The sequence below is a fragment of the Tauraco erythrolophus genome, chromosome 6 (assembly GCF_009769465.1).
Source record: "Tauraco erythrolophus isolate bTauEry1 chromosome 6, bTauEry1.pri, whole genome shotgun sequence".
NCBI classification, from domain to species: domain Eukaryota; kingdom Metazoa; phylum Chordata; class Aves; order Musophagiformes; family Musophagidae; genus Tauraco; species Tauraco erythrolophus.
The window spans coordinates 59,771,314-59,795,434 of NC_141470.1; the positions used below are offsets into that span (position 1 = coordinate 59,771,314).

The 24,121-nt window shown below is 39.3% G+C and overlaps 1 protein-coding gene across 4 annotated transcripts in view; it reads left to right on the forward strand.

The window, feature by feature from the left end:
- EML1 (EMAP like 1) overlaps positions 1–15,851 on the forward strand; it is a 110,033-nt gene extending 94,182 nt beyond the window's left edge. For all 4 annotated transcript variants that reach the window (XM_086613793.1, XM_086613795.1, XM_086613794.1 and 1 more), the window contains 8 exons: positions 169–300; positions 4,953–5,020; positions 6,588–6,676; positions 7,199–7,296; positions 7,416–7,503; positions 7,693–7,788; positions 13,888–14,018; positions 14,292–15,851. In XM_086613793.1, coding sequence (XP_086469919.1) covers positions 169–300; positions 4,953–5,020; positions 6,588–6,676; positions 7,199–7,296; positions 7,416–7,503; positions 7,693–7,788; positions 13,888–14,018; positions 14,292–14,417 — 828 coding nt within the window. In that variant the 3' untranslated portion in view covers positions 14,418–15,851. The remainder of the gene's footprint in view (positions 1–168; positions 301–4,952; positions 5,021–6,587; positions 6,677–7,198; positions 7,297–7,415; positions 7,504–7,692; positions 7,789–13,887; positions 14,019–14,291) is intronic.
- The last annotated feature ends 8,270 nt before the right edge of the window (positions 15,852–24,121 follow it).

A 24,121-nucleotide genomic window follows, 5' to 3' on the forward strand; every position in this document is an offset into this window, starting at 1 on the left:
TTTGTTATTACAGTACTTTTGGCAATAAATAACATTATAAATATGCATCTATCTAAGCCAACCTATTTTTCTAATGCATTAATATATAATTTGGTCATTTTAATCCTGTTTAAACATGTTTAGTTTTGATGGTACTGTCCTCGTCAAGAAACATTTCTGCTTGCGTAGGGTCACACTGATGAGCTTTGGGGACTTGCAGTCCATTCCTCTAGACCTCAGTTCTTCACTTGTGGACATGACAAACACATTACCCTCTGGGATGCTACCACTCATCGTCCTATCTGGAACAAGATTATAGAGGTATAAATTTTTTAAACACAACTCTACTCCTCCTATAGAACTTCTCAAGTAATTTGAGTTTTTCATAAGATTATTGATTAAAAATATCTTAAAGACTAACTTGAGGAAAAAAATGAGTGTCATAAAATTTGTCTTTCTGAAAATGGATGTAAAACTCTTAAAACCAAGAATTTCAAACCCTAGATTATATGGATCTATATGCTCTATCATATAGAAGTGTACAGTCCTGTCGACATATTTTTTTTACTAGAAAGAGAACCACAAATATAAAGCTAGGAAATGTTTATCAATTAAAAGTAGTTCTGATCAGGATTAGTACTACTACTACTACTATGCTGAGCACGATAGTCCGAATTCAGTGACAATATTCCTTCATGACATTATTTTCTATAATTAGTATTTTTCTGCATCCTGTTCAAAAATAAACAAATGTGTTTTTTTGAATTTCACTTCCTATCTCTGGTGTCAGACTTGGTGTTTAAGTACTGAGGGAATACTGAGCCGAGACTCGGTTTCATACTGTGCTTGGACACTCAGTTGCACGTCTGCAGACTCCTAATGGCTTTGTGGTGACATATGATCTTGATAACTGCATGCATCATTAGGAAGTGGTTTTTTAGCATACATTTTTGACACCTGATCACTTTTCTAAATATTTGCCCATAAAAAGACATTGGCTTATCTCCTAGAGACAGCAGAGGTGCTATTATCTCTCTATTTTGAGATGCCACTGTCACATTTTTTTCGAACAGTCTTTTTTTTTTTTTAATAGGCCTGAGAGTATGCTTTTTTGAAGATACATGTACTGATCACAATAAACAAGTTACTTCTCAGTCTTTCTTATCTGCCCTCTGTACAGTGGAAAAGTTCAAAAATTACGTCAGGAAAAAGAAAACAGCACCTGGTGTGTATATGTATCCAATACACAAATTGTGGCTGGTAACTCATAGATGACCCTCACATTGCTGACAACAGTGCTTTCTGTGTGATATAGTAAACAGTCCTTTATTAGGTTAGATGAAGTTGTGAATATCTTAATTATGCAGCTTTTTTCTTAAAAAGGTTGTTTGTTTTCAGGCCTACATAACGCTTTAAATTAAAGCTGGTATTGATAACACTTATCGAATGCAATGCATCTGCAATAAGCGTATGCTGTGGCATCAGGCTGAAGCAACCTTAACAGAACAGCATTTGCCAAACTGTCTCTCGTAGTATTCCACTCCAGTTGTATGCACTTGTTCAATCATGCTTGCTTGGTGAATGTGGAAATTGGAATTTATTCTAACCGAGGTCTTATGTTCTAAGGTCCATATTTTTGTTGACTTCTAAATTAATTGGAGAGACCAAATCAGCAGTTCCACTGCCCTAGAGATGAAAAAGTATTTTCACAGTTCAGTGCCTCGGTTATAAAGACAGATTGGTCTGTAGTATAAGAAATTAAAAGAAATGAGAATAAAAGTAATTCTTTTGATCTGAAAAAAAAAAGGAAATCAATAATATTTGGCCTGAGAGGCAGGCAGATAATTGCATTTTCGTACCTCCTGATCATTTTAAGGTTTAAGATATGTTAATATAATTGGGATTTAAAAATAAGCTCTCTCCCCTTCAGTCTTAAGAAATACTGTTGTTGAGCCTCGGGAGAATGGTCAAACCTTGAGATGCACCAAAATCTTACTGTGCTTGCAAATCTTTTGAATGGCTACCAAGATACCAAATGCAAGACCAAATAAATACCAGCACATTTAGGCTATGAACTTCAACAATAAAACATATTTTTAAAGATCAGTGAGCAGTTATAAACTGAATTGTCCTGCATCTGTCTTGTTAGACTCTCTAAGAAAAGATAAACCTGTTTATTTTTTTGTTTTGAAATTCAGGGATAGCAGTATACTGTATCATGTGGTATATGGAATATACTTTGTATGCAATTCAGAGTGAATCAAACAGTGACACAACTGGAAAATTTTACATAGACCTTTCTGGTCTTCAGCACAGGATTTTTGTGAAGACATAATTTGATTATTTAGAAATGTTCCACAACTGGTTTTGTGTGGGTCTTATCTATAACTATCCTGAACTGGAGAATAAAATCATTGGTACCATTTTTTTTATGCTTTCCTAATAAATTTCTTTTTCTTGGAAAAAAATCATCATGTAATTCAATTGCAAGTACTAATGTGATCTTTTTCTCAGTATAAAGGTATATGTTTTTATATACTTGCATACGCTTTCAAAAACACTGGAAGAATAGGTAGTTAGTACTTCTGATATATTTCTCATGACAGGCACAAAATACTGAGGAGGGCCTATAGTCATGAAGAGAAGTGCAAAATTTGGCACTTTGATCTCTTGCAGTCTAAAGAAAAGAGCATTTAGAAGTTTGGGTTGATAGTGAAGCATCATTAGTGGAGATAAGTACAATATAGAATCATAGAATGGTTAGGGTTGGAAGGGACCTCAAAGATCTTCTAGTTCCAATCCCCCTGCCATGAGCAGAGAAATCCTCCACTACACCAGGTTGCCCAAAGCCTCATCCAACCTGGCCTTGAACACTTCCAGGGATGGGGCATCTACAACTTCTCTGGGCAACCTGTTCCAGTGCCTCACCACCCTCAGAGCGAAAAAATTCTTCCTTATATCTAATTGAAATCTCCCCTCTTTCAGTTTAAATCCATGACCCCTTGTCCTATCACTACACGCCCTTGTCAAAAGTCCCTCTCCAGCTTTCCTGTAGGCCCCCTTTAGGTACTGGAAAGCTGCAATAAGGTCACCCCGGAGCCTTCTCTTCTCCAGGCTGAACAACCCCAACTCTCTCAGCCTGTCCTCATAGCAGAGGTTTTCCAGCCCTCTGATCATCTTCGTGGCCCTCCTCTGGACCCGCTCCAGCAGCTCCATGTCCTTCTTGTGTTGTGGACTCCAGAGCTGAATGCAGTATTCCAGGTGGGGTCTCACAAGAGCAGAGTAGAGGGGCAGAATCACCTCCCTCGACCTGCTGGCCACGCTTCTTTGGATGCAGCCCTGGATCTGTTAATCAGATAAGCTGCTATCTGAGAAATAAAGTTACTTAAGTAATCATCAATTTAGAAAAGGACATAATTTCCACATAATTTCCAAATTATCCTTTGTGTTCTCTGAAAAACAGAACTGGCGTTTAGCCGATGATGACTTACAATGAGCTTCAAATAATATTTAGCTGTGGTTTTGCAAATATAAGACACTTTTTAAGAAACTGTTGTTATTGAAATGTTTAAGGAACTGCTTCATTTACCCTGAATCTTTTGAAAAGGTTGATGGCAATAGCAGTGGGACTATAAAACTAGACTTATGTTTATTTCTTTTCCCCTCCATGTACACACTGCTTCATGAAGACAAGATTTCTGTTATCATTCTTGACAAAAATCTCCTATTAACCACTTGCAATGTCTGAGACTGTTTCATAAATCTGTGACTGATTATCTGGAGTAAATAAATCATTTCATGTTAACCTTTTTTTTTTGTCACAGAGATCTATGTAAAAGCTTTTAAGTGCAGTTATGAATACAAGTTAGTGCCCAGTTTAAATTCACCGTTTGAACTTCTGGTTTATTCAAGAGAAGATTTTAGCATTTACTATGAAATTATACTTTTAAAAAATAAGCAAATTTGCCTTTCTGGACTACTGTAGTGGTTTAGAACATGCATATAGAAATCCTGGATCTCACTGATTCTCTGAAATTTTTTTAGAGTTAGTAACGTCTTTGACTTAGTCACTTGTTTAAAATTAATGAGAATGTATCTTACACCTAGTCTCTAGAGCTAATAATTACAAATTACTAAAAATGTGAACAGGTTTACTAAAATTACTACAATGTGATACTATTTTAGAGTAAGGAAAATCAAGGACATAAGCATTTCTGTGGGATATTATAGTGAATTTTTTGCTTACATTTTAAAATTATTTTGGGCAGGTATCAGAAAAAATAAGCTATTTATTTTGGGACTTTCTGCTATAACCTGAAGAGTTCTGGAGTTCATTCTTTGTAACTGAGCAAGTATTAGAAAGAAAATGCTTGCTTTGTTTTTTAGGCCTATTTTTAAACTGCAAGAAAAACATTGCAATTCTACCTGTCTCCATAATAATGCACAATTCAAAGTAAAATGTTTTAAAATTGCATATCAAAATAAGAAACTCAGTTTATGCCCTTAATCTCCTACTAAGCTGCAACTGGCAGGTGCTGAAAAGGGTGTTGGTGTGTGTGGAAATTAGGTTTTACCCCTCCATGCAAGGCGATACATACCTTTGTCGAATAATGTACTTGTTTGTCCGTTAGACAGTAGGAAAATTGTAGCTTTGATACTTAATTCTTAGGTCAGCTCTAATTAAATAAGTTATGTTATTGTTATGAAATCGTTTGCCAAGTTATTTTTAGATAGTGAAGAAAAGAAAACAGTGACCTTGTATAGAGGGAGGAAAAAAAAAAATCTGTCGGGTAGAATTTCAAGTAGTTAAAAATGCTTTTTTTCCCTTCAAGTTTGTATTTAAAAAAAAAAAACCACACCAACAAAAAAATCAACATGACAGACTTATTCTGTTCCTAAGGCAAATAATTGAACTGTGTTTTTGTTATAACTTGGACTGGTAAAAAATTGTGCTTCCTTCTGAAACATTCTAGGATCCAGCACAGTCTTCAGGTTTTCATCCTTCAGCATCTGTCGTTGCAGTAGGGACGCTGACTGGAAGGTAAGATGCACGGAGCTACACCTTGGGCACCACCAAGCACTGCATTATTTTTCCAGCTCATTTTGAAGTTTGTTTTCTTCTTTTGCAGATGTATGCATGACATATATTCATCCCCTATTGATTTCTCTTGAATTTCAGTATGAAATTTATTTTTATTGCCTTAGTGCCTAGAAACCTTAGACTTGGACCAGTACCCTGTGTTTGCTGAGCATTGCATGAACACAGAACGAAGAGGTGGTTTCTGCCCCAGGAGAGCAGCAATCTAAGATTAATGGGAGGAGATGGATTTGAACCGGGCAGGAAGTCTAGGTTAAACGTGAGACCATGCGTGGGAGGTGCTGTCACCATACCAGTGACCTAAATATTGAATCTTTGTGTCCATCGTGGCAAAGAAGAGGCTGAAGAGGGAGTTTGAGGTAGTGAGTTGACTTTGCGGATGCGTACGGAGATCTTCTCTGAGACCTGTAGGGTGGCGTAGGCGAAATCACATAGAAAAAAGTTGCTCGTTGGAAAAATCTAGCAAGTGTTTGTTATCTCTGATGCAGTGACAACCAGAGGCTTTAACAAAAATTTGGCAAATGTTCCACTGTGCTAGACATAGTGTAAAAATGCATATTAAGAGACTTGTTCTGCCTGAAGAGCATAAGGCATAAACAAGACAGACAAAACCGAGGCGAAAGATAGTATCTCCATTTTACAGGGTACACTGAGCCCTTGACCACACCGTGAGTCAACAGCAGATCCTGAGCTTAGCCTTGGTTGTCTGTCCTTGGAAAAAGGAAGGCCTTCACCATAACTTCATCTTCTGTCATGTCACTTGAGGGCAGACTTTGCTGTTAGTATTGAAAACGGTTCCACTTAACTGAGAGTATATAGAATGTTTATAGGTTTTAAGCCAAGATTATTTAGGATTGTACATCTATCATAAATAAAGGATTTACTTTAGTTACTAAATTTACTTTATTTACTATGGAAAGCAAATCAAAAGGAGAAGCTTTGAGAGGAATCTTTACTTTGTCTTTAATAATTTAATGCAAGTATTGAAACACAAATGTTATCTTTGTGCTTTCTACACATTTCTGCAAATTAAATTTTGGCTCATTAAAATTAATAAATTTATTAAGAAATTATTTAACTCAAAATAAATTAATAAATAAAGCTAATCCTTCCATCAAAAGAGTGGCCCTGATTCCTGCTTGTGTTTTCCTTTGCTCTAGGATTTCATGTAGGCATCAGTTTAAACATCAGCATAGCACAGAGGAGGGTCATTAAAGGAGAAGAGTCATTATATGTAACGCTTATTCTAATGCATGACACATAGTAAAGCAGACTAAAATCTGAAGATTGATAACAGGGTCAATGTCTGATCATTTTTCTGGTTGAAAACATGGGAAAGACACTCTCATTCTGTTAAAGTAAAAATAAACCAAACTGAGGAGCAGTTGCTGTTTTTCTTTTCTTGGTGTAAAACTTATGCTATTTTGACAGAAGGAAAGTTGGTCAAGATTACAGTACATTTATATTCCTTATGGAATGATTTATTGGCCTCTTTCTGTATTTACAACAGGTGGTTTGTGTTTGACACAGAAACAAAAGACTTGGTCACTGTACACACAGATGGAAATGAACAGCTGTCTGTAATGCGTTACTCACCAGGTTTGAGAGCATTCATTTATTGGTTAAAAAAAAAATTGAATTTTTTTTATTAAATTTGGAGTTGGTTTGTTTTAAAATAATTCTCTACTTGCCATACTGAAGTTGAAAATAAATATGCCATGAAACATTGGCAACACTGAATGGGTGGTGTCTTGAGCTCTAATTTTCTTTTCCTCCCTCCCTCCTCCACATGCTCAGTATGGTTTCACTGGGAAGGAAAAAAAAAAAAAAGAATTAACTGCACAGGTTGTTGCATGTTGCAATCAGCTTAGCCCTAAATGGTCTGTAGCTGCTTCCAGAAATGTCATGTGTTTTTAACAGTAATATTTGCTGTATAAACTTGCTGGTTTGTAATCTTGAAATATGCATCAATATGCAACTGAAAAAGAAAAAATAGGATTTTATCTTTTTAGTATCAAGGCCTTTAAGAACAGTTCCCCTTGTCTGTGAAACACACACTTTTCAAAATTAGCCTGAGTTCTTTCTTACAGGAATAATTACAGTTCACTTTTGTGTTTATAGATGGAAACTTCTTGGCAATAGGTTCCCATGACAACTGTATTTATATATATGGCGTAAGTGAAAATGGGAGAAAGTACACTAGAATTGGCAAATGTTCAGTAAGTAACCTTTTTTCTCCTGGTTCAATGTTAACAAGTATGTTTTGTAGCATTGTATTAATACTGTCACATTAAGAGATACTGTTAGTACAGTTAATACAATATTTTTCTCTTTGTAGGGTCATTCCAGCTTCATTACTCATCTGGATTGGTCTGTTAATTCACAATATCTTGTGTCTAATTCAGGAGACTATGAAATCTTATACTGTGAGTAAGAATTATATTTAGTCCTTTTGTACCAAGTTCAGGCAGTCTAATACAGATTTAAAATTTAAATGAGACTATGTAACTGCCAAGACAGACCATATGCTTTGATTCATCTGGTGCAATCAAAAAGCTATACAATTTGAGAATTCCAAACGTTATCATGTGGTTGTTTTTTTTTTTCTTCTGTAGGGATCCCCTCTGCTTGTAAACAAGTCGTGAGTGTTGAAACAACTAGAGATATAGAATGGGCCACTTACACCTGTACTTTGGGATTCCATGTTTTTGGTAAGTATCTTTCCTCTTACAAGTTCTTACCATTCTTGTTATTAACAAACACTTGGATCGTCAACTTTTTCTTATGAAACATGACTTCGTATTTCAGGGAAAGATACAGAACTTCTGTTTTGCCATTTTTATTACAATCTGTCCTCTTATTTCAATCCAGAAAGACTCTGATTTAATATTCTTGCTAGCTTCAAGTATAAATATTAAATTGCAGCATAAGTGGGAGACAAGGAAGAAATCACACACTGCCCTTTCCGTCACACTAGAGCTGCTTCTTGTCTTTTTAAATTTAAAATACTATTCTGTGGAATTATCGTTCATTTAGGCAGCTGCTGGGCCAACTCCCCTTACCAGAACCAGTTGCATTTGCAGCAGTTACTGTGCAAACACAAAACAAGTGAAAGTACCTGTCATTAGGTACTTACAATGTATTTTAATACAATATATAACAACTAAATGAGGTGAGAGGAATGCAAGAAGAAAGAAGAAAAATGTAACAAAATCAGGATGGTTTGTTTCCATGGGACTTCTCTTCTGCCAGTTTTGAAGGAGCTGCTTTCCCCAGTTTGCTCTGAAGTTTTATACTCATACCACAACATGTGCAGAACTAGACAGATCGTTACAAAAGCTGAGTACAAGAAGCTTCAAACTCTTGAGTCCTGAAGATGAAATAGGAAGCCGTGGTAGGAATTCAGAGAAGAGTCTGGTTTAGCATAAAAAGTAAGCAAGGAAGATTTTCACCAGGTTTCAAGTAGAGTAGATGCAGTGATGTGTTTGAAAAAAGCCAGAAAGGACATGTTTTTAGAGCCTAGAAGACATAATGACAGTAGCAATACGCTGGGAAGAAACACTCAAATTTTCTAAAATTTAACTGACAGGCAGGGCTCGAGTATCGCTACCACACACTGTTTAGTAAAAGGTGGAAGTCCTTGAAGACTGTCTGCATATTGACTGAGGATGTTTCTCATATGAGGGATGAAGACCCTTACAGAACTATTAACATATTCCTGGAGTTTCGGTATACCTGACACACTGCCATGAAGTCTTTGCATTTGGCATCGGAGGTTCAGATATTCTGAAATGATGAATTCTTTAAGTGTGTATTCTTTGCTTGAGAACTTGGATTAATGCAAAGTATAGTGCTAATAAAATACAGAGCTGCTTGTGGTGCATAGAGTCTGGTAGGAGAGGGGTGTCACACCCGAGAGAGTTTTTTTTCTCCCTTGGAACAGATCAGCTTTTGGAGCAGATCTGTGGAACAAAATGATCTACTGGGCCAATGGGGAACATGTGGAAACATCGTATACTTTTTTTATACTTACAGTCCTCCAGGCTGAACTGGTATATTATAAGCTAAAGCATCAGGGATGAGGAATAAATAAAAGTAGTTGCTAGTTTTAATAATTATCACAATTATTATTTTAGTAATGTAATAGAGATTGCGAGAATGTTCATCGAATAAATGGAATTTTGAAGTAAAAGGATATAACTTAATCAGAAAGGATGTGTGATGCCTAAGTGGTGGAACTTTTTAAAATATGCAACATCATGCCATATATAGTTAGGTTTAGACTAGGAAGTTACAAACACGTGATAACTTTAGATGAAAAAAAGAATATTAATGGTGGCAGGGTTATGCTGTTGCTTGTCTTTCCAGAAAGATCAAATGAATGGAATTTGTTTTAATAGCTAGCAGAATCAGTCAAATCACAGGAATTTCTGAGGATGTGAGATTTTAAATATTCCAATGTCTTTTAGGAAAGGCATTGCAAGTACACTGGCTAACCAGCAAGTTCTCAAAATTCTTCTGATACAGGATAGATAAGCACCTAGAGGGGAGTTTCTTCCAGATTTGATTCTGGGGAGATGGGAGATGGAAAGAACTTACTGAGAATGTCAATGCACCTGCATAGGAATGACTATGGAATCAGGGAGATGTGATCCTTAGTATAGGAAGAAAAAAGAGCAACAAAATGAAAATAATGGACTTAGGGAGGGAAACTGCAAAAGTCCAAAGCCCTGTTAGGGAAGATCACAAGTTGGAGAAAAGATGAGATGTGGTAATTCCTTAAAAGGTACAAAGGGCACAAACTGTCAGCCCAGAGGAAAGATAGAAATGGCAGCAAGACACAAACTTGCTTGAACCGTTCCTACAAGGAAGAGGAATGCACAAAGTAGAAAGTGTGTTGGAGGACCAAGGAGCCATACAAACAAAAACCTAAACATAAAAGCAAGTGACAAGTACAGTAATAAAAGAAGTGCCAACGACAATATTTGTCTGCTATGCGGAGAGGAGAGAGAGGAAAGATGACACTGCTAAAGCTGAAGTGTTTAAAAAAAACTTTTTTTTTTTTTTTTTTTAATATGTCTTCATTAGAAGACCTACTACGATCTGATGACTAACCCAGTTAGTGCCAGTAATGAAAGGATAAGACATCTGCTTTCAGTAGGGAGGGAAGAGATTAGAAAATAGTTAGGAGTTAGATATTTTCAAAGTATCTGAGTGTGGTGAACCTTGTTGTATCTGTTAAAACGACTGGTTAGCATAATCTCAAGGCCATTAGTACTTATTTTCAGGACCTCAGAGAGAACAGGCTAGATACTGGAAAAACAGAAGAATGAATGCAACATCGTGGAATCATATACTTACCGTCTGTCCTGGTTTTGGCTGGGACAGAGTTAGCTCTTCTTTTTAGCAGTTAGAAGAGCTCCGTGTTTTGGTTTTACTCAGAGGCTTGCTCGGAAAAGAATGTTGATAGCAAGCTGATGTTTGTGGATGGAAATGAAACTCCAAGGACTTTTCAGTGTGCCGTGTTCTGGCCGGAGTGCAGAAGCACGGCGGGATAAGGGGGGAGCATAGCCGGGACAAGGGGGCCACGATTCCCCTTGTGATTTGTGGTGGAACTTAAGACTGAGGGCCAAACTGGCCAATTAGTATTCCATATCATGCAGCGTCATGCCCAGTATAAAAGTGAGGGACAGCTGGAAAGAAGGGCTTTTGCGCTTTGGCTTTTGCCGCTTCTGCGCTTTTGCAGTGCCTGTAAGGAGAGGATAAAGGGAATAGTTAGTGGCTAGAATAATAAATTGAAGAAACTAATAAATTATAAATTGGAACCAGTCTGGTAATGCTGGAAGTCACTCTACTATTCAGTACTTTGGGACCTCAGAGCAGCCAGTATGAACAGTCTTTAAATGTTTGCTGGGATTGCCCCACTGGATGTGGAAGAAGCAATCACATCATCAAGGATGTGAGGCATCTAGTATATTGATTTTTTTCAGTAGCTACCGGCTGACTGAAACTAGGGATGTCTTCTCACTGTGGTAGAACCACATGAAAATCACAAATAGTGTGCATAGCACTCGCAGAGCAACAGAACCAATGCAGCGGGGAAAGGAACATTGATCTGTTGAACACCTGTCTTCATGGGTGGGAACAGATTAGTCAGCCTGGAAATGTTTAGAGGTGATTCAACTGGAAATCAACAGCATGGAAAGCGTGTCCAATGGAGGATATTGTAGTGATACAAAGACATGTAAATGTGAAGGACTAAAGACTTTAAAACACTTACTGATCTGTGTGCTCTTGCAAAAGGCATGTGCTGCTGGATATGCAACCAAGGCATCAGGTCATATCACATGTCCAGTTTTGGAAAAACTAATATTTGAGGGGAAGGGCAGGAACAGAAGAAAGCTAAGATGCTGTGCAAAGCCTGAAAACATTGCAAGCAAGGCAGAGCTCAGACTGATTGAGTTCAAAACTTACTAGAAGGCTGTACACTGAATGTTATGTTTGAATATATTTTTTAATAGCATGGATGACAAAACAGTGTGTGTAATTCGTATGTGGTGTGAAGCGGCAGGATTAGCAAATTGTCTGGAGAAACAGAGGAATGGTGAGAGAAAAGGGGCAATTCAGTAGAGACAAATAGGAGGTTGCACACTTGAACAGCAGAACCCAGTTGGTACAAATACAGAATGGAGGAGAACAGGCAAGAGAGCAGATCTGCACAGAAAGATCGGGTTATTCTTGCAGGCAAACTGAACGTGAATCAACAGCATTATGAGGCTGTAGAAAAAGCAGATGCATTAGCAGGATATGTAATGAAAAGGATGCCATGCAAAATGGGAAGTAATCGTCCTTTTATCAGTATCTGCTTCAGTCACAGCTGGAATAGCTGTTTCTGCTTTTTGCACGTTGGACCAACAGATAACGTGCTGACTAGCAAGTGTAATTATCTATCTAAATATTGCTCTGTGAGATGTAATGAATGAATTTTAGAGAAGAGGAGGAGAAAAAAGGCATGACATTAATCTTCAAATCAAAGAAAGGAAGCAGCCTCTTTTTCCATGTCTGCAGAGAATGGGGAAAAAAAATATGAACTTACTTTTCAGCAAACGAGATTCAGTTCACATATTCAGAAAAACTAACAGTGAGGCACTGGAATAAATTTTGAAAGAGCACAGTCTCAAAAAAAACCCCGCCCTGATATGATCATTTACCCGTTTCAAAATGGCAGTCTTGTTTCTTAAACTGTTTCCTTTAGGGATTATTTCCAGCTTGTCATAAAGACTCCTGCCTCTTTTCAGCTAGCATTTGATGTTCATACAGCCTCCCTTTTTGTCAAAGTAACTTAAAACAGCTTTTCTGTGTATCTCCATTACACGTGTTCATAATTCCACGAGTAGCAATTACCATGTATCTTCTTTGCACCTTCCTTTTCTTTCTTCCCTGCCTCTTTTTCAATGTCCCTGCATTAGCAAAGAGGTGTTTCCACACACACCTGGAGAGTTAGGGGCATCCCACAAATCAGTACATTGTGTTTCATTTTATTTACAACAATCTGTAATTCCGTATAAAGACATGGAATCTCTTCCTCTTAGTGCTTTTGAACTGCTGTGCAATGGTGTAAAGATTGTATTTGGGACGAAGTACATGTGGATCAAAGGCTGGCTGTTTCGACAGCGCAGGACAGATGCCCACTTTGATGTTATCAGTAGCCCAAAGAAGGGAAGCTGGCATAGGCATCCTTCCAGGAGATGGGAGGGCAAGCAGGGGGAATAACTGTCTCATCCTGGCCTGTAATAACAATGAAGGAAGAGCATGCATTCGTGTAGTAGGACTTAAGGGGGACACTGCAGAGGATGTGTGACATAGGGACAATCATCATAATGCCAAGACAAGGTGGGGTTTTTTTTGCCAAATCGTAACGGCAGAACAGACATTACAACTGATTATGTCAGTGGTCTCTGAAAGTTAGGTATCATTTAAGTTGAGTGGGGATTAGATAAAATCTGAATTTCAAAAATCATAAAAAACCCTCCACAGCACCACATACAAAAAAAAAAAAAAAAAAAAGACATTTCAATAACTGACTGGATTTTGTTACAATTACCGTTTATTACGGGCAAGTTTTCAGAGGCTTTAAAGATGTGTTGCATGGATTTGGTCCTTGCATTGATGAGCCTACAGTTTAATTTTAGAACACCACTTTGTGCAGGAACAGCAAGGAGTAGAGTACGTGAGGAAGGACAAGAATTACTTACGGCAAAACAAAAGCATTTTAAAAATTTATAGTAGGTTCAGTTTCTTTTTGAGGGATCTGTTAATAACATTTAAAACTACGTAATTTCTTGTGTCAAAGGTTTTAGACTTTAGTAATATGAAGAAAGTATGTTGAATCATACATAGGTAGTTTTTTAGACTACAGTAGTATGAAGAAAGTATGTTAGCTTGTACATCAATTAAATGGAAGGGAAAATAAAAGCAGTAGCTATTATTTTTCTACACAACCATTTGAAAATTCTTTTAAGCTCAGACACATGATAATAATTCAGCAGAATTCTTGTTTTCAGAGTAAAAAGTGCTTTGCTGACTAGAGGAAATATAGTATTTGTTTATGTGCTTGATTTCCTATCAGGATCTGGTCTTTTGCTGAAACTGAAGTATGCATGTTGACTCAGCTGCAGTTATTTTTATAGCTTTATCTTTTTTCTTTTTTTTTTAAACAAGTAATCCTTTATTAATATTTTAACAAAAACTTAAGCTGTCACTTTTCATTTCCATGATAAAAACCTTTAATTAGTCCCTCTGTGTTTCAGGTGTATGGCCTGAAGGTTCAGATGGAACAGATATCAACGCTGTCTGTCGATCTCACGGGAGAAAACTGCTATCAACAGGGGATGATTTTGGCAAAGTACACCTCTTCTCATATCCATGTTCACAGTTTAGGGTAAGATATTTCAAAAAAATTTACTCTTGTAACTTGCACAAATACATTAAATGTTGTTTTTCTGTGTACAAAAACAAAAAAAAAGAATGGAAATGTGCCTATGCCTAAGGGATTTACTTCAGGTTGATTGAGACTACAATTAAATTTGAAATATAATCTAATATTAAAACACTTCAAGAGAATGATGCGATGCCTTGATTTCATTGTTGTATGAATGTTATGATGGTAAGTTTTCATGACAGTTTATATTCTCACTAATATGATGTTTTCTAGGCTCCAAGCCACGTGTACGGTGGACATAGTAGTCATGTAACTAACGTCGATTTTCTCTGTGAAGACACCCATCTCATCTCCACAGGTGGAAAAGATACAAGTATTATGCAGTGGCGAGTCATTTAGAGGAAACATCCATGTGAACATCCACAGTTGAGTCGACCATGCACAGAACTTATGTATAAACTGTATATTTAAAACTTAACAGTATGTTTGCAGTTTAGCCTGGTCACTGTGATTTTTGTTTAAAAAATTCTTACAAACCTCAGGAAAATTAAGCCCTGTGCTGGTTACCTTACTCAGTCTAGTGATTTTTTTTTTTTTTTTTCATTGTGTCACACCTTAAGAATGATCGTTTTCTCTTCTGTTGTACAATATATGATGCAGTACAAGTTTAATATAAGAAATGTGGCTTGACAGTTTGCAATACAGTGGTATCAGCGGAACGTGACTATCTTAAATGTTTTCCATAAACACTGCTAAAATGGTCACAAAAATGCCTTTCAAAGACTGTATATATGTGCTTATTTGTTTCACTATCTACACTTTGTACTGTATATGTACTTATTTAGAAAAGTCTAAGACAATGTCAAGGTACCGAATGTTTCTGATGGAGGATGATGAATAGATACAGAAAGTATAAACCGAGGTGTAAGGTGCAAAAATTAGTGGTTTAGACCTGAAAACGTGAATGCTGGCAAATTTGCATTCTCTTGGGAACAGCACACCTTGGGTATCACCCGTGAGGAGTTGCGATCCCTTTCAAGTGAATCAGCAGGTTATTCCCCAGTTTGACCTGAATATCTCAGCAGGGTTTACACGTCTGTGTGGTTCAGGTGTTCCATATGAGTTTAAATTAAAAATCTTTTTACTTGTATATGAACAATTTCTTTTTGAAAACAAAACAAAAAAGCTTGGCCACATCCCCGTTATTGGTTGATATATTTAACTAATATGTATATTAATCAGCATGATGCTATATTGTACATGTATAAGATTTTAGCAGTTCATAACAAATGGTAAGGCAATCTAGCTTTACTTTTTTATGCTTATGGATATTGTATATTTGTATTTTAAGACCAAGTAGACCAAGTCTAAAGATATCTTTTTAAGTGTACCATAAACCTGCAGAGGGTAAAGGAAGTCTTGGAAGCCTACATGAAATATTAATGTGTAACTTCTGGCCCCTGTGTTTTGTGCATGGATGGATATTTATAGTATGAAATAAGATTGTGTTTTGCAATGAAGTAATAGTGGAGGTGGTATAAAATGGTTAAGAAGGCCTTATCAATGTTGATTGTGACAGAGATTGAAATGTATTGTTTACTTTGAGGAATGTAAAGAATTTTAAAAGAGAGGAGTTCTAAGCGGACTCAAAAAAGGTAATATTAAAATTTTGCTTGTAATGGACGGTAAACGTTAATTCTCTGAACTCTAAAGCACTGGTTGTTTAGAGTGATTTAAATGAAATGGAATCAATAAATTTTGAAACTTTTTTATTACATCTCCAACCTCCTACACTGAAAGTGCAGGACACCAATAAACATGTATTAAAGTGAATTCTCCATGCATTCTTCCTGTTTAGTAAAATACGTCTGTGTCAACGTGAAATACTTAGAGAAGAGACAAGCTCTTAGGTAACACCACACATTTGTGATTTCTCGATTAGAGCTGCATTTGAAAATATTTGGGAATAAAATCTAGATTGTGGGGTACATAATACATAATTTCATGTGTGAGCGTGACCCTGAGAATGTGAACCCTAACGCACACCTAGAGAGTGAAGCTCCAGCTTCACAGCAGGGAAGAGGACACACCACATGCTTTCACCTGCAAACTGCCTTGGTTCTGCCTCATAGTACACATCACCTAAGTGGAGCACTCGGCTGGTGGAGGAGTGTCATTCCACTGCACAGGATTATGCTCATGGCAAGAGCTCCCTAACAATTTCTCTGTGTTAGGCACTTGTCCTCAGGCAAGACACCTAAAGGCCAGGGTTTCAGCGTCCCTTTAACCTGACGTTATCTAGTGCTGTCGCTGAAGGAGGTGGTCTTGCTCCTGGCTGCTTATTCCCATCCCGTGCAGCAACAGAAGAGTTGTTGTGTCCATAGTGAAAACCACACTAGGAAATGGATCCACGTTAAAATCGGTTCGGGGGTGGTGGGAGGAAAGGCCAAGCAAGCAAACAACTTCTACAAAACCGAAAACCCTCTTTCTCCGTTTCCTCATCTGATTTAGCTGTGCAGCTGTAGGAGTGCTTGTACCGAGCTTGTACAGAGGAAGGAGCAATGTGGAGAAGAGAATAAATGGACAGAGGAACACTGGAACAACTTATTTTGATGGCAATGTCAATCTCCTTCTGCCTGAAGTGTGTAAAACTAAGGCATAAAATCCCTCCCTTTTCTAGGGTTAATCCAGTCCTAAGAGGTTGTAATACTTGAGTGACAGATTCTTATCTGTCTGGATACTTCATTGATTATGCCGTGATACCTTCTGTTTATTAATTATTTTTTTTTACTTTTGCAGATGAGGTGCTTTCAGATTTTTCTGCTTTCAGAATTGCAGGTGATTTGTCATTACTTGCAACGGAGAAAAGAGGAGATGCAAACTGGGTTGGCTCGTTCCCTTTTCATCCTTCTCCCACAGTGCTGCTCTTGGGATGTAATAATGTATTTGTGATCCCCTTCTTCCTTTTAAACTATTATCCCTTTCATGAAATAGATGAGGAATCCTGCAAGTTCATCCCTAGGGTTACTGATCAAAGGGGATTTTCAACAATCCCATCCCATCTGTGCCTCTGCTGCTCCTCTGTTTCTAACTTTTGCTCTTAAATGTGTCTTTGTTCCTCTATGAAAACCTGATAAACGTATTAGCTGAATTGGCAAATGATGGGTAACGTCTTGAGCCAAATATCTGTTTGATGACTGTTGAAGTGATTCTTCTTTCTTTATCCAGGAAATTCTGCACAATTTCGCCATTGTTATATATAATCTTCAGCTCTCCCCACTTCCACCCTTGTTCCTTGGTTCTTGCTTTTATTTGTTTTCTCATGAGTGTCCTCTTTTTGGCTTTAAAAAAAAAAAAAAAGGAAAGAAAGAGTTATTCCTGAACTTTGTGTATTCCATTCCCTCAGCAACACCCAGAACTCTTACACCTGATTCCTTCACCTGATACTGTCTGCAGCAGTTGTCTTTTCCTGCCCTTCCATGGAGCGTGAGGCTGGCTCTCAAGTCCATGGCTGGAGTTATGGCTGGGCTTCTGCTTCTGCTCCTTTCGTCATCTGATCTTGGCTGCAGCAGGTGTAGCGTTGCTCAAAGAAGAGCCTTATCTCCTTGTGCCCTTGTGTATTGCTGTTGTCTGCCAAGCATTCAGCTACTCCGTTCAACTTTCTTCAGTTTCAATTCCTGTTTCTTGCTTTTCTTCCCTTCATTTTTAACATTGCTTTTCTGTGACTTCACCTTCCATGACCACATCCATCTTAGCCCTTACTGGCACATGTTTCTGCCCTTAAATGCTTATAAAACCAGTGGCCCTGACTACCCCTCTGATCATTTTGGGGCTGAGTTCCCGATTTCTTACTATATCTGCATCCACACCACTACTTTGACTTGTGCTTCTGAGTATCCGTGACTTTGCATCTGCTTTTAGCCCCTTCCTCCCTGCCCTCCTGCCCTTCCTCCTGTGAGTGTGCGGAGGTGATCAACACTGCCTTGTTGTTTCTTGGTTGTCCTCCATTTTTCTGTGGGCAGCCCTAAAGCATGCACCCCTCTGCATGCATATCACAGAATGTTAGGGATTGGAAGGGACCTCAAAGCATCATCTAGTCCAATCACCCTGCTGGAGCAGGACCAGCTAGATCAGATCACACAAGAACGCGTCCAGGCAGGTTTGAACATCTCCAGAGAAGGAGACTCCACAACCTCTCTGGGCAGCCTGTTCCAGTGTTCTGTTACCCTTACTGGGAAGAAGTTCTTCCTCATGTTTAAGCAGAACCTCCTATGTTCCGGCTTATATCCATTTCCCCTTGTCCTGTCATTGGATGCCAGTGAGAAGCGCCTGGCTCCATCCTCACGACAGTCACCCTTTACATATTCATAAACATTAATGAGGTCCCCCCTCAGTCTCCTCTTCTCCAAGCTAAAGAGACCCAGCTCCCTCAGCCTTTCCTCATAAGGGAGATGCTCCACTCCCTTAATCTTCTTTGTGGCCCTGCGCTGGACTCTCTCAAGCAGTTCCTTGTCCTTCTTGAACTGAGCGACCCAGAACTGGACACGATATTCCAGATGCGGCCTCCCAAGGGCAGAGTAGAGGGGGAGGAGAACCTCTCTCTACCTACTAACCACATCCCTTCTAATACACCCAAGGATGCCATTGGCCTTCTTGGCCACAAGGGCACATTAATTATGTACTTAGATTTTAATATATTTTTAGAGTAGTTTTTTTTCCTCTTCTGTTGTTGTATGGCATTTAGCAATGGTTTTTTTCAATCCTGCACTCGCTACAACAGCATGACTGTCATGTTTGTCCAAAATGATGAGCACATATATTCAGGTAAAACTTCTGCGTCAGGATATTCAAAGTGATTAGCTACTGAAGCTGATAATATCTATTTTGTAAGTCTTAAATTATTCAGGCAACAATACATGCGCTTTCGAAAGACTTCTTCCTCCCTCTTCTATACGATTATAAAACAAACATAGACTCAAATCTGTTTTTTTTTCGGATCATCGCCCATTTTTAAGTAGAGGCTTTTCATGATTTTGTTACCTCTCCTGCCTGTTTTCACATATTAATTTTACTCCTAAAGGACACATATTTGTATTATATCAAAACTGCAGCCTTTTTCAACTTAATTCTGTGTGCGTGATTTGAATTACTGCCTAAAAGATGATTGTTACACAGATACTTTTGGTAGTGCTCAGTTTTGACGGGTTGTTGAAGCCTGGCAGGTATTAACAGTTTCCAGCAGATGAGCTCTACAAAAATCAGTCACTGTATTAAAAAAAAAAAATAAAAAAAACAGCTAAGAAAGGAGATAGATGTAAGAGAAAGTAAATAATTTTTCAAAGCTAGTGAATTTAAAAAAGCCCACCATTTCAAAGGATTAAAAAAATCTTCTCATGAAGCAAATCAATTTTGTTAAAATGGATTTTTAACTATTCTAATTAATACAAGGTTAATTAATACAAGGTCATATTTCCCATGTGAAATGTTTGGATGAAATTTCTTCTTCAAAGGAATTAATATTAAAAGATATTATTTCCCTTCAAAACCATTTGTGTGACAAGAGCCTGCAAGGGCAAACGGACCCTTTTTTGCAAGGGTTGGCATTTTCCATTTGTTCCGGTTCTGGTCAGAGAAGCAGTCAGTCTTTTTGTTGTGTTTTCTCCTCCTCCCTGCAACTAGGGCTGTTGACAGATCACTCAACTGCATCTTCTAAAATCCTACAGATGGCAGAGAAAATGCCATTTTAATTACTAGTAAAAAGAACAGACTTAAGAGAAGCCTAAACAGAAATCTTTTTCTTCCATTACTGGCTGGGATTCACAGCCGTGCTGGAGCAGTCTGACGGCTGCTGTGCTGCTCTCGCGCTGCCCTTCAGAGATGCCCCAAGTCAGAGCATCTCCTAGCCCAAAATATGGGAGATGAGGAACCGAGTCCTGAGGGGAAGGACAGAATCGCACCCAGATCTGTCTGCTCCTGGACGGAGGCTGCTGGCTGCTGCTGAGTGAGTACATTAGCGGTTCACGCTCTTGCTGGGAGAGATTTATGTTTCTCCTTAGTCATGCAGTTCTGTGGCAATTTCATTTTTCTTAATGGAACAACGTTGCCTCCTGAATTCATTAAATAATTATAGAAGGCTAAGTGATAATTTACATGGAGGTGTTGATGACAGTTCAGCGAAAGCTGCCTCACACTAAGTTTGGTAGACCTGATTTCTGTCAGTGGTGATACCGATGGGCTCATCTACAACAGCCACTTGGGGCACCTTTGTCAACCAGGGTGTTTTGCAGTGTTGTGGGTTCCCCTTGGTCCCCTGCCAAATGTGGAAGTGCAAGGCGGTGCCTCCTTTGGGCAGAGCTGTGATGCTGTTGGTGCCACCAGTCTGCAGGTGCTTCCTTTGCACCTTGCATTTTGTCTGTTTTTATGAAAGCTTGAGGTCTTGTGCTCCATGAAAAGTGGTTTCTCCCCACCAGCTCCACAGTCCCAACTTAGCACAGGTTTGCTTTTACCATCTTTTGACTATCTACAAACTGCGTTGAATTAATTTAGACATTTCCATTCATTTGTAGTGGACGTATCTACACCTTAAAGGCTGCCCCTTTGGGTCTAGTCTGAGGTGCGGTGGCTACAACCATGAGAAAGATGACCTGTTTTCTGGGTCTCCATGGAAGTGAACAATGGGTTTTTAGCAGGACCTTCTAAGTGATGAACATTTTAAAAACCTGGCCTGTGGATTTACCTAGAATCAACATTTAGCCAGAGGGAAGCAAATTCAGCTGCTCTGTGGATTCTGGCTACCAGCACCACAGGAGCTGCGTTTGCTCCAAATTCCAGGTTGTAGGCTAAAGAAATCTCCTTCAGGGTGTTCAGTCATTATGGTTAGAAAGCAGAACTTTAAAAGGCTGGATGAGTTCTGTAGCCATGTTACATTATTGTAATTTGTCATTGACTTGCATTGCCCTCTCACTGCAGAGACATGCTGAAGAGGGAACTGTCTGCTTGAGGCAGCCTGAAGAGAATGCCTCTCTCTACAAAATCAATTGCTTTGGCTTTTCATTCTGGATTCAGTTTCTCATTAAGATAAAAGTCAGCATTTTAGGGCTCCTTCCTTCCTGCCCAGCTTCTCGTTTTCAGCAGCTTTCATTGACATCATAATTCCGAATTTATGACATCAGTGTATAACCACAGGGGAGGTTATTATGCCAGAGGTTCAAGTGTTTTGGCCTCCTAAAAAGAGCAGAAGCTGAGCTTAAGAGTCTCTGTCTACAGCTTGAACAGTTGGAGAGCGAGCTGACAGGAGGCTCAGTTTAAGTGGAAAGCCCTCTGGCACTTCCCGTATGCACAGCTCCTGTGCAGCAGAAAACCTGACCGACCACACACAGTTCAGCAGCCTGGAGAGTCTTGACTATCTCCAACTTCACAAGCACAGCATTGCCTCTGGTGAGATCTTTCAGACTAGTTTTGAATGAGAACACCACTGCTTTAGTCACCCTGTCATGACAAGCCTTGCCTCTTTCTAAAAAGCTCAAGCCCAAACAATCTTGACCTTCCAAGAGCAGGACCAATGGGATTTTAATAATGATTAAATAAACAAGATGAAGCAGCTCCTTGCCTGGCTCCGTATAGCCTTCTCTGCAAGAGTCAGCAAAGATACAGACTACTGTATCTCCTACGTTACCCTGATGTGGGATATGCCGTATCAAAACACGGGCTTTGGTGTTTTTTTAGCTCAGGTGGGGCTAAACCATAAGCTGAAGCACTATTTCTTTAAAGAAGCCAAAGTTACTTGTTAAAAGGAAAACTGGAATTGGCAGATGGGTTTATATTTCCATTACTGATCTTCCGCCCTCACCCTGGCATGAACACGCGTCTCTGGGGATGCTGCTGGGGAGGTTGGACCACTGTTACCTCCAAGTATCGCAGGAGGTTGTGTGGTCTTTCAAAACACCCTTACTGATGTGGCTTTTGCACACTGGGTGTCTACACGCTTGCAGTTTACTGATGTCTTTTCCTGAAGTTGCATGTAAAAGTTGTTAAGGAAAAATCACTGATGACTCTGAGATAAGGCCATCACGGGTCGCCAGGGCCTGCCCACAAAGCAAAGCTCCTCCCTGCCTGGAAAGCTGCAGCTTCCTGCTCCAGCCTTCCTAGCGGTTGCAAACCCTGCTCTCCTGAGGCAGAACAGGAAAAATGAAAGTGCCAGTGGGCTCCTCCCTTTCCAAGAGGAGGTACTGGCCTGAGGACTATCCCCCTCCACCATACTGAGAGCTCAACTGGACCTTTCCTTTCCTTGGTTCCCATCGTCACGTGAAGTATAATAGAACATAGAATTAAAGTATGTCAGTGGTGTATTTTTTCTGTTTATTCTCTGCCTGTTCCTATACCACTCCCCTTTCCTGTCTTCTTTCCCTTCTTCGTTCTTTCCTCTCCTCGTTTTTGCCCTTTTTATCTAATTTCCCTTTCTCTCCTTTTCTTGTTAAAAAAAATCCCAAACCTCTGTATTCTCCTCATTTTTGTCTAGTCTCTGTTCTTTTGTCCCCTTTAGCTCCTGCCACAATTCAGTGACTTGATCCTTTGTTCCAGCCTCTTCTGGTTCCTCCTTTCTCACCCCAAGACTGGATGAAGCATTGCTAAAGAAACCCAGGGGTTTGGGACTCTCCAGTTGCAGCTCCACTGTAGGTTCTTTCTCTGGGTCTCCCTGCAGCGTGGACTACGCTGGCTGCCCGTGCAGGCGGTGGGTGATGTGTGCTCCTTCACTGCCAGTGCCTCACCTTGGCTGTCTTTTGGGCTGCCATAACGAATCAGAGATGAGACCTAGATCTTTACCAAGTGGTGCCAAAGGTCGCAGGGAATGTCTAAGTGGCCAAGCACATGGGCATGGTGATGGGTGAAAACCAAACATTCGGGACTAAACCCCACTGAGTTTGGGGAATCTTTGGATCTCATTTTGCACTGAATTTGATAATCACATTCTCTCTGCCCCAGCAAGGTGTCCATAAAATTGTACAACTGGAACCCAGCTTGGAGCGTTGGCAATGTTATGAGTCACGTTGCCGTCTAAAGAACAATTTTTTAAGAAATAAATGCATATGGGTATTGCTGGACATAGTATAATAAATGGGTATAATGCATTCCTCTCAAGGGCGACTTTCACAAGGCTAAATCCTCCAGGCTTAGGAAAAGCCTTCCAAAAAAAAGTGTGTAAAACAAGCTATTGTGGACATTTGTTCTCTTTGAAAAATGCTAGGTATTTTTGTGAACAAGCCCGCAGGAAGGCCTGAGACTTTCAAGCGAAAGCTCTGAGCTGGACAAATTCAGTAGGGAAAAAATCACCACGAGGCTCTTGCTGCACGAGGCTCTTGCTGCACGGGCGCGTAGCTCTGGACGTGGCACTGACTCACTGAGAAAAACAACTGGATGACCTTGAGCTCCTGATACGAGGATATTTACAGAGGATCTGGCCTCAGGCTGTGTGACTGTTTAAGCAGGGCATCTTCCTCCTCCTCCTTCTCCTCCTACCATGAACTCTCTGAAGTGACAGAGAACAGGCCTCTGGGCAGTGTTGCAGCAGGAGCCAGAGGGGGCAGATCCATCAGGATTTGCAGTGCAGGAGCTCTCAGCCAGGAAAGAAGTGACCCTAGGGACAGCTGTTTGTTTGTGCAGCTCTTTGTTGGGCCATGCGGGGGGATTTGCAATTAGGGAGAGCTGTGAGGGGGGAGCAGAAGGCCAACGAGACCAGCAGGGTGGAGGTACGTCTTGCCCCGGGAAAAGAGCAAGTGAATCGGCAAGACCGCAATCTGAGATTGTATTTCTTTTTTCATACAAACAAACAGATTTAAGTCTCTTAGAAGACGTACGGTTCTGATAGCAATATAGTGTAAGATTTGTCCCAGCAAAACAATTATGACACATGTCTTTGAATCAACACAGTGACCTGGTGGACACTTGAAGCCATGAACATTAATGAAGAATCCTCATGGATTCTGGTACAACAAAGATTTTTAATTCTGCTCTTCTATTTCTGTGCCGTTAGTAGCCAGTAAGATTGATGTACGTAACAGTACATAAAATTTTGTCTCCTTTTCTCTCTTGCTTTTTTATGTAAG